The 11,114-nt window shown below is 47.1% G+C and overlaps 1 protein-coding gene across 1 annotated transcript in view; it reads right to left on the reverse strand.

Moving 5' to 3' along the window:
- LAMC1 (laminin subunit gamma 1) overlaps positions 1-11,114 on the reverse strand; it is a gene marked incomplete at its 5' end in the record, with an annotated part of 175,653 nt that overhangs the window by 28,613 nt on the left and 135,926 nt on the right. Inside the window, 6 exon segments of the mRNA XM_014586067.1 lie at positions 1-122; positions 1,375-1,517; positions 2,914-3,067; positions 3,940-4,185; positions 9,913-10,101; positions 10,224-10,445. Coding sequence (XP_014441553.1) covers positions 1-122; positions 1,375-1,517; positions 2,914-3,067; positions 3,940-4,185; positions 9,913-10,101; positions 10,224-10,445 — 1,076 coding nt within the window.

Raw genomic sequence — 11,114 nt, forward strand, 5'->3', positions numbered from 1 at the left:
ATTGTAGAAATAATTCTCCTCACACTGGTCACAGCGATTCCCCACAAAGCCTTCTTTGCATTCACAGCGACCATCATCTTTGCACTGGAGTGAAAGAGACCCCTCAGGATGACAGTCACAGGCTACAAAATAAGAGGAAAATAGAACAGAATAAGCAAAAAACAAATACAAAAAATAAGCAAAAAAAGGAAACATGCATTTTCTTTAACCATCCTGGTATCAATAGGCTTAACTAAGCTATCATTGTAGGTAGACATCTTTGAAAACAGAACTATTCATGAGAATTGAAGTGGTTAAGTCTTAAAGAAGACAGACATGTTTAAAGTAAAAATGAACTTTCAAGTAAAATGTGCATTCTTTCCAGCACATTTCATGTTACTTGATAATTACAGAAATTATTCATCAGTGTCCTGTTCATGTACTTCAATAAATCATCTTGCCTTCACCTATTCAGTTTAATATTGTTCTAAGGATCTAGAAAACCCAAATGCAGGGACCAGCAGTTAGCGTAATGGCTGTGTCGCTAGACTCCCATGTAGTTGACCCAGTGGCTTAAAACTCACGCTGCGCGCATGTGCATGTGTGCCTAAGATCCTGAGGAGAGAATGGAGGAGAAGGGATTGCAGCGTGGCCATCCCCCCAGGGGATGATTTCTTGCTTTCTGTCTCTCTCTGTCTAGCGTGCGCACACGCCCTGTAGCAAAAACCTCACCAAAAAAAAGAAAAAAAAAAAGGATCTAGAAAACTCAAATGTGAATGCTCCTTTTGCATTATTTTATAGTTTGTTTACTCACTTTTGTTCTCCAAACTGGGACAATGACTTAAGCTACATTCCACAGGAGAAATGAAGGAATTCAGAAAGCCAAAAACCAAGCTGTTCTGAGGCCTAGTTCCAGGCAAGTGTTTACGCCAAGGAGAAGCAGATGTTTATACGTAACCGGACCAAAAGGGTCCCAGGGGGTGGGGGGAAGCAGCGGCAGCCAGTGAGTCAACAACACACTGTGAAGAGAACCCTTCACCGTTCCTTTATCTGCACCGAGAACGTGCTCAATAAAAAAGTTTCATTAAGCACAATGGGAAAGTTCAGTAATGAAGGAAGACTTTTCTTTGGAAAAATAAAAATCGAAAAAGGAAGAATCAAAAACGCTATAAAAGACAGTACCAATTAGGTGTTTGCGGAGAAACCAGAGAAGCCCTCCAACTCTGGAGTTTTAGAAGAGGCTGATATCCCTGGGATGACGCCTCTTCTGGCAACTCAGGTGCTGCCCTGACTAGAAGCCAGGTGTTAGACTGAGGCTGTCAGAACCCTTCCTGGACTGAAGGTGCTAGCGGGGATCAGGCAGATTCAGGGGTGCATGCCACCCACAGCCCTTACGTTTGCAGCCTTCGGGTCCAAACCCAAAGTGGTGGACCTCACAGCGCTCACAGTGTTGCCCGGTGATGCCTGGCTGGCACTCGCACTGGCCGGTACGGACATCACACTGCCCGTTGGTGGAACCCAAAGCATGGCAATCACACCTGGAAACAAACACAGCGCATTTCACAGGTAAGCAAAGCAAACTTGAAGCAGGTAATTTTCTCACAGAGCACTGATGTCATTTGTATCAGAAAACATTACAGGGTAAAGGTTACTGAGACAGAACACAAGAGTTCTTGGCCGGCCGTGTAGTGTGGTGGGTAAGGGAGCCAGGTCCCCACGTTGCCAACTGTGATTCGAATCCAGCCCTTGACAAACACACCAGGCATGCACTCATGCCCCAAATCCTGACAGGACGGAGAAATGGAGGAGAAAGGATTGTAACATGACCACATCCCACAGGGGGTGTGGGGTACCTTCTCTCTCTCTCTCTCTCCCCCTCACTCTGGCCTCCCCAGAAATATAAAGTGAGGGGGATTAAGCGCCTGAGGCCCAGGTATTTTCATGAGTGCTAATCAGAACCACTTTTTCTAACCTATCCACTTTCAGCAGCTCTCCAACTGGGCACCTTGCAGCACTCACCAGGCACTCTGAGAACAGAAATTCCCAGGTGCAATACTGCAGGGTCTAATTCTAAGCACCACAGGCAGGACCTTGGAATTTGCATTTTCTTTCTTTCTTTCTTTCTTTCTTTCTTTCTTTCTTTCTTTCTTTCTTTCTTTCTTTCTTTTTTTTTTGACAGGATTTTGCTATAGGGCGCGTGCACTCTCCAGAGAGACAGAAAGCAAGAAATCACGCCCCGAGGGCATGGTCACGTGACAATCTCTTCTTCTCCATTTTCCTCCTGGGACCTTGGGACACACGCACATGTGCCTGGCATGAGTTTTAAGCCACCAGGTCTGGGTCTTGAACCACAGTTGACTATGTGGGAGTCCAGCGATGCATCCATCATGCCATCTGCTGGTCCTGCCAATAGGGTCTTGATGCTGCAGTCCACTCCCAGCCTTCTACCAGCTCCAGATCATGGGCAGCATGGGACTGGTGTATTCTGGATATGGATTGGAACATTCCCTTGTGGGATTGCCTCGCCGAATGAACTGTTCTACCACCATACCACTGTTTGGTTCCTGGACACTTTATTTTTGGAAGGATACCAGCAGGTAATCAGTATGGCCAGTTATGGGAAATATATCCTGGAAGTGAGCAAACAATTCCCCAGGAGAGGGGAGTGACTTCCCACTTTGCCTCTCACTCTTTCTGTCTCTCTCCGGCGAGGGTATGCCCCTTATGGCAAAAAATTAAAATGAAATTAATTCCCCAGGAAAGGGGGGTGACTTCCCACTTTCCCTCTCACTATTTCTGTCTCTCTCCGGCGAGGGCATGCCCCTTATGGCAAAAAATTAAAATGAAATGAAAACATAAGGAAGAAAAAGAAATTCATTCAAGGAAAAAACAAAGCTAAGACTTGGACGTCCACCACAGGCACCCGCGTCTCACCTCTCACAGCCTTTCCCACTGTGCAGGTTGTAGAATCCAGGGTCGCAGGCACCACAGTCACGGCCGGTCACGTAAGGCAGACACTCGCACTGCCCAGTCACGGGGTTACAGTTGCCCTGCTGCCCCGCTGTCCCGTAGGGATTGCAGTCACAGGCTAGGCAGGAGAGACAGCAAAACATACACATTACCCGGGAGAAGGAGCAACACATCTCTACGCAGAGTCTTCAGACGGTGCCGCCTGTGGGCACTCATGGCCGCTGACTGCCTGAGATGCAGCTGGCTACTCTGAGCCGAGACGGGCTAGAAACGTGAACACACTCTGGATCCCGAAGGCCGAGTGTGGAAAAAGAACATAGTTTCACTGCTTATTTTGTATTGATTCTTTGTTAGAATGAAAATATGTTAGATATAGTAAATAAAATATTAAAATTAATTTCACCTTTTTGGGAAACTTTTTAAATGAAGTATCTAGAAAATTATAAGTAACGTAAGTGGGTCATTCTGTATTTCTTTTTAAAAATTTAAACTGACACATAACTATGTATATTTATGGGGTACAGTGGTATAGGATCATTTTTCAGATAAATACAGTGCAAATGATCAAATCAGGATAACTGGCCCCAACCTCACCTCAACTATTGCTGGTCATTTGGGGAACATTTCAAATCCTCTCTTGTGGCCATCCTGAAGTACACAATACATTATTGGAACTGTAGTCTCCCTACTAGGCTATAGAACCCTATCATTTATTCTACCTATTTCACTGTAATTTCAGATTCACTGACCATTCTCTCCCTTTGTCTCTGCCCCCTACCCCTCACAGCCTCCAGTAACCACTTTTCTAACTCAACTTCTATGAGATCAAGTCTTTAGCAGGTGAGAACACACGGGACTTTTCTCCCTGCTGCGCCATATTTCTATTGGACAGAGCTCTGTGAGACCAAACGACTGTGTTTCAAGAGACATACGAGGCGCTCTCAGGATGGGGGCGGGGGTAACTGACAGAGCTGACCAATGGCTGCTCACCTTTGCACTTGTCTGCTGGGTTGGGAGCCAGGGGGTTTCCAAAAAACCCATCTTTGCACCGGTCACAGTAGAAGCCGGCAGTGTTGTAGATGCACTTCAGGCACTCTCCCGTCAGGCGGTTGCAGTTGCCAACAGCGTTGGGGTCGATGTTGTCACTGCACTGGCACAGGCGGCAAAGCCTCACGGGGCCGTTCCTACCCAGAGGGTCTCCGAAGTAGCCATCGTCACAGAGCTCACACCTCTTACCTGGGGAGGAGAGGTGTGATGTTACGGTAGAGAGGCTTTTGGCATTTCCGGTGTGATATAACTGCTAGTTACAGAAGATCACATCTAACCACCAGATGCCAGGTGGCACAAGGCGAGGCAGGGCCAGGGACCCAGGCTGCGGCCTTGGCACTGGGTCAGACTGGCAGAGTGACCCTGAGCTCATCTCTATTTCCTCCTTAGAAACCTAGCACCTGGTCTGCCTGCCTCACAGGAAATGTGCCGATGACCAGCCCAAATTGCGTGTTGAAGAGCTGTGTGAGTAAGCCAGGACAGAGGTGTATAACCTTTCCTGTCCCAAGAGATGGCATACTCAGATATGACTGTTTTGACAAATGACATTACAAAAGATGAAGTGCCACTCTGAGTCCCACAAGTGTCCCATACGACAAGGTGGGCGGGAACTTCTTCCCAAACATAAAAGGTACATGCCTATCCTCACCAAGTAGCTTCGATGAGCACACACCATTGAGCAATTTGAGGACCCCTAGAAGTCAACCACCACCTGCTTCCATCATAGCTAAGGGACTAGACCTTGACTCAGCCAAGTCACTGACAGTGAGGGGAGGCGGCGGAGGCAGGTTCTTTCCACTCACTGAGCTCACTGCTGCTGCTCCCTCCTTCCTGCTTCCCACCATTAATAGTTCAAGTTGGGCCCTGATGCCTTTGCAGGGATAAGGATCTGAATTAGCCTACCCTTTCTGGAGAACTTTGTTCATTTACTCATTCAATAAGCATTTACTGAGCATCTACTAAACACTTCTTGGCCACCAGGATGAGGCGAACGAGGTGCACTAGGTCTCTGTGCTCATGAAGCTTCCACTGCAGGTGGAGGAAACCCACACACGGGCATACACAGGAAAGTATAAATAAATAAGGCAATCTGATGGAGCGACAGAGTGACGGGAGGGCTACTGTAGACTGGGGGGTTAGAGACGGCCTCTATCACAGGCTGGCTCCATATTATGGTGGTTAAAAGAGCTAGATCCAACATAGCCAACCCTAGCTCAAATCCCAGATCCAGTGTCTTGAAAAACAGTGTGTGTGTGTGTGTGTGCATGTGTGCCCCAAATCTCAACAAGATGGAGAAATGAGGAGAAAGGACTCAAGTGTGACCATTCCCCATGGGGAGGTGCTTTTTCTCTCTCCCTCTTTCTCCGATGAGTGTGCACACCATCTGGGAAATTAAAAATTAAATAAAAGAAAATGTAAGAGAAAAGAAAGCCTTTGTCAGGAGGAGACATTGAAAAGAAAATGAGAAGACAGAGAAGAAACCAGCCATGGACACGCCAAGGAAGAATATTCTGGAGAATCAGATGAGCTGTGCGCACAGCTGAAGCCCACCTACGCAGGACCAGGTAGGTCACTAAGAAATGTCGATTACGTTTAAGTGCAGTATGGGCTCCAAGAGGGTTGGAAAATGACACGATCTGATTTACATTTTAGATTTTGATTTTGCCTTCTACTTGGAGAACAGATTCTAGCAGGGCAGGTGAAGCAGGGAGACCAGTTAGGTAATCCCAGGTAAGAGATGGCAGTGGACTGAACCGTGGTGGTGGCAGTGGAGGTGGTGAAAGCGTCTCAAATTTGAGATAGGGTCACTGCAACTTGCTGCCTGATTTGTTTCTGGGATAGAAAAGAAAGAATGACCAAGTATAAGCCCTAGGAATTTAGTGCGAGCATTTAGGTGGATGAGAGTACACCAGGGGACTTCAAAACCTTCATGGAAAGTTGGCATTGAAGTACTAGTTTATTTCTGGTGGAAAAAATAAAAAGAGGAAATCCCTGTTTTGTTTTGTTTTCTGCAATAAGCTTTATTTTAATTTGGTCCAAGGCACAGGAGAGGGCTCCAGGGTGGTTAACAAGCTGCCAAGTGGCTGGAGGGAGAGGCTTGGAAGCTGATACCAGGAGGTGCAGGGGGTCCAGGCTGCTGGGCTCTAGAAACCCCTAGTCGTGCTTCAGGGAGCCTTTCCAACAGACTCGCCCAGCCCAGCCCAGCCCAGGGGTCTGCAGCCTGCAGAGTGGTCGGTCAGCTGCTCGCCCATCTTCTGATAAGTTTCACCCCCCTCCTCATCTAGGAAGTGGGTCTCCTGGAAGTCACAGAGATGGGGGTCAGAGTGGGCAGAACCCAGAGCATGAGGATCCCAAAGGGCCTGCTTAGACTTTTTTCTAGAACCAGAGTGGCTTCCATGGCATCCAGGGTTTCATCCCACTCATCCTGAGAGGAAAGGCACTGCATGTCTTGGAAGAGCCTGGCTGCTGCACTGGTTTTGCATCTTTAAGAGATGCTCCTTACCCTCGTGCTTCACCTCAGCCACCTAGAGGGAGAAGTGGCCCACGCCCTCTGGAGCCACATTGTCACAGCTGAAACGTTACAGACGCCCAGCGAGAGGGAGGTGTAAGAGGCCCACAGGTACAGACTGACTGTGTGGGTCACGGCAGCCTCTACCTCTGGAGAATGATTCCAATGAATCTGGGAGCTCATGGTTGGTCTGTAATTAGGAGCTAACCACAAAATGGTGCTGGCTGGTCCCAGAAGGAGATGGCCTAGAAGATGGTCTCAAGATAGTGGCCAGAGAAGAGACTGGAGGCTGGGAAGAGAGTCCCTGGGTCTGTATGCCCAAACACTGCTAAAGCCAGAGAGAGATCCACTGTACCTCCAGGCATGCTGCCCATGCACTGTATTATTTTATTTATTTAGTTTTGTTTTTTTTAAGAGAAAGATTTTTGCTATAGAGCCCATGTGCTCGCCAGAGAGACACACAGGGAGAAATCACCACCTAGGGCAGATGACCATGCCACAATCCCTTTCCCTCCATTCTCCTCTCGGGACCTTGGGCATGCACGCACATACACCCAGGGTGAATTTTAAGCCACCAGGTCCAGGACTTGAACCACAGACAATGACATGGGAGTCTAGCAGTGTAACCATTACACCATCTGCTGGCCCCACAATATTTTTTTTATAATAGGCAAGTTACATGAACTTTTTGAAAACCCCTCATATGTACTGAAATGAACAAGATTCAAAAAGGAAAAGGTTGGGTTTGAAGAAAAATCAAAGCTTTAGCTTCGACTTGCTTATATTTGAGATTCTGTTAGCTATGCAAATCTAGAACACAGCACAGAACAGCTGGCACATTCAGATCAGCAGGACCTGATGAGCAGAAGAACGGGGGCATTTACAGAAGTACTAAGAGAGTGTCGGGAAACCAGCCCTGGAAGTCCCGTCATCTGGGCCTCGGGGTGAGAGCAGAACCTAAAATTAGAAAGAGCTGTTTGGAGACGGCCTCCTGGAGGAGCTGAGAATGGTGATTTGGGGTCGCCAACCCAGAGGACCCCAGAGAGAGGGCACCTTCAAAGAAACACTCTGCCCTCCTCCTCCTCCTGCTTTCTGATCTCCTACAGATACTTCCTGCTGTCTGAACTCTCAGAGAGGCTGGCATCTGATGAAGAGCAAGCAGTCTCACACAGTGGAGGAGGGGGAGAGTGGATGTGGAGGGACAAGCGTGTGGGTCTAGAACTGCAGATCAGGTCAGGTGAGGCCTGGAAACTGACCACTGCATGTGACTAACAGAAACCACTGATGAGCTAACCAGAAAACATGGTTGAGGTGAGGGAAAAGGGGGAGAAACAGGCCATTAGAGAGGAAGGGCAGCTAGGGACCCTCCTGGCCTCCTTGAAAATAGCTGCCAGACTCTCGCCATGACCCAACTCCACGTTAGGACCAAGGTGACAGTTCAGTTATGCCTTTCATCAGATAATATGGCTATGCTATTTACGATCCATATTGGAAGAGTTCTGAAACCTGTTTGGAATAAAACTTAATAAAATTAAAATCTGATGGAAATGCTAAAACAGAGCCCTTGAAAAACTCACTCCAGAATACCAAGGCTAGTCTATATTTATTATTTAAAAAAATTTTTTTTAATTCATTTTTTAAGAGAGATTTTACCAGAGAGACAGAAAGTGAGAAATCACTCTCCAGGGGAGATGGCCATGCTGCAATCCCTTCTCCTCCATTCTCTTTTGGAATGGAGTGAGTTTAAAGCTGCCAGTTCCAGGACTCAAACTGCAATTGATTATGTAGGAATCCAGCGACAGAGCCATTACGCCATCTGCTGGTCCCAATATGCTCATGTTTTAGAGTCTAGGAAGTCTTAGAAGATGGTGTGTTTTGATTTTTTTCTAACGATTAAATATTTTAATGAGACAAAACCAACAGCAATTATTAGCTCATTTTTGTTTGGTTTTGTTTCTACTTATTTTCATGCTCTGTGGTAGTATCCCACCAACAAGCATTTTATTTTTAATTTTTAAACATTATTTATTTATTTTAATTTGATCAGAGAGGGGGCAGAGAGAGAGAGAGAGGGAAAGTGAGAAAGCAAGGGGCTCGGGACTCGAGCCATGGTCAACCATGTGCAAGTCCAGCACCTTAACCACCACACTACCTGCTGGCTCCCAAGCTTTTAATGGAGTCAAAGGCTGAACAGAATCATGGCCAGAACCTCTCGATGGTGATGGGGAAAGGGGGGAAAACCAATGGAAGGCAACTAGCCTACCAGTGAGCCTCGGTTTCCTCAGCACATCAGCACACTTTTTTTTTTTTTTTTAATTTGCCAGAGGGTGCATGTGCTTACCAGAGAGAAATAGAGAGTAGGGAGAAAGCACCTCCCATGAGAAATAGTCACACCTCAATCCCTTCTCCATCTCTCCCTCCTTTCAGAATTTTGGGCACACATGCACACATGTGCTCAGTGTGCTCTCAAGCTGCCAGTCCAAGACTTGAGCCACACTGATGGCCATGTAAGATCCAACTCCCCCAACCACCAGGCTGTGGGCTGGTCAGGTAGTTCGGAGGGAGAAAGCACCTCCCATGAGAAATAGTCACACCTCAATCCCTTCTCCATCTCTCCCTCCTTTCAGAATTTTGGGCACACATGCACACATGTGCTCAGTGTGCTCTCAAGCTGCCAGTCCAAGACTTGAGCCACACTGATGGCCATGTAAGATCCAACTCCCCCAACCACCAGGCTGTGGGCTGGTCAGGTAGTTCTTAAAATTGTTAGAAAGGATTTAATTTTACATTCTCTACATGAAAAAGAAACACACAGAAGGGGGACAGAGGCCTATCCAAAGCTATAAAAATCAAGTACATTTTCTCGGCTAAATGTGATACTCTGATATACTGAAAGGAATAGTTAAAAAATTTTAAAATGACCACTTTACATCAAGAATCTCAGGAGAGGCCCTCGACCAAAACTCAAGCTTTGGTTTGTGTTGAGAGGGCATATATTGTCATGATCATTATCTCTGAAGCCACACAGACTGGCTTGAGATCCCAGCTTGACCGAGTAGCCATGCACGCTTGCACTTGGGGCAATGTCTCTGTGCCTCACTTTTCTTCGCTGTAACATGAGAATAATATCAGAACTTATGTATAGGGTTGTGAGGACCAATGAGGCCGTGCATGTAAAGGGCTTAGAGGAGCACCCAGCCACTAATACTCATCAGCCATCGCTTGTCGTCTGATAACACATTCTACAAACCCATAACTAACTTGTTTCCTACAAAACTTTTGCCTAGTAGGAAAACCATAATTACTGAGCCAAACCCCCTCAAAAAAAATCCAGAAAAAGACCCCAAGCGTTTTTCCCAGGGTCATTTTACAGGATGAAACACTGAATCAGATGGAGAGTAACCTACCTGAGGTGCCCGTGGGACAGTTGGTGCACACCACTTCCTTCGTCTTGGGGACAACAGCACAACTTGAGCCTCCGGGACATGGACAGGGCTGGCAATCAGACGAGGTGCCCGTGGTTGAATCTCCATAGTACCCGTCACTACACTTCTCACAGTGGGGGCCGGCTGTATTGTCTCTGCAGTTGCAAACACCTATTTAGGGAGTTGGTGTCAGAAAACAGGCAAGCGTGCGAGTGAGTGAGGAGATGAGCACTTCCCAGCCAACTTGCTCAAGAGAAGGGCGGGCCAGCAGCTGCCCCCGATCACCCGCTCACCTGTCTCGGGGTCGCAGGTCTCACTGTGTCCATTGCAGGTACAAAGCACACATGGACTGTATGGTCCAAGACTCGGGGTTTCCCTTCTGTAACCTGAGAGGCACCGCTCGCAAAACTGCCCCCCATATCCCACAGGACAGGTGCAGGATTCCACCCAGGTGGCGGGGACTCCAGGTCCAGGACGAGCACTTGCTAGGGTGACATCATCCAAATAGCCAGCACCTGTGTGTGGCGTGGAAAAGAGAATCAATGAACTGGTTTCCGCTTTCCAAAAGCTTGTAACACGTCAGTGATGCTAAAGAGAAATCAGACCTAAAATTCCAGAGAAAATCAGCCATTGGCATCCGTCCACGAGCGAAGATGTTTAAAAATGGCGTCCAGGACAACCACATGGTACTGGGAGCCAAGTAACCAGAGTGATAGTACGGCAACCACCTCTTACACTAAACATGCGCTCACACAGACATCCCCAGATCTTGGGCTTGACAGTTCTCTCAACCATCAACGTGAAGAAATGAAAAGTACCAAGCAGTCATTTAGGGCAAAAAGAGATTAGGAGCAAGAATGTGGGGGAAGAAGCTGACGTAGCCAGGAAGGAGCGTTTTTGTTCCTTTGCCACAAAAGCAGGCAATGACTGTGAGTTCAAGGATGAGAAAGAAGGGAAAAACCCTATCGACAAATAACCCCTGAGTTGTTTTCTTTTGCCTCCATGAAACAACTGAACAAGTAAATAGCCAGGGCAACTTCGGACAATATGCAATTATGCCAACGCCATTATGCCAAATGTCACAATGCTTTCCCATTTCTATATGAAAATTAAAATAGAAGAATTCTCATATAAGCTTAGCCCAATGGTTCCTCCGATCCAGTGCCTTGACAGCATCAGCAGGA

Source organism: Tupaia chinensis, unplaced genomic scaffold, assembly GCF_000334495.1.
Source record: "Tupaia chinensis unplaced genomic scaffold, TupChi_1.0 Scaffold000112_1, whole genome shotgun sequence".
In the NCBI taxonomy this organism is placed as follows: Eukaryota; Metazoa; Chordata; class Mammalia; order Scandentia; family Tupaiidae; genus Tupaia; species Tupaia belangeri.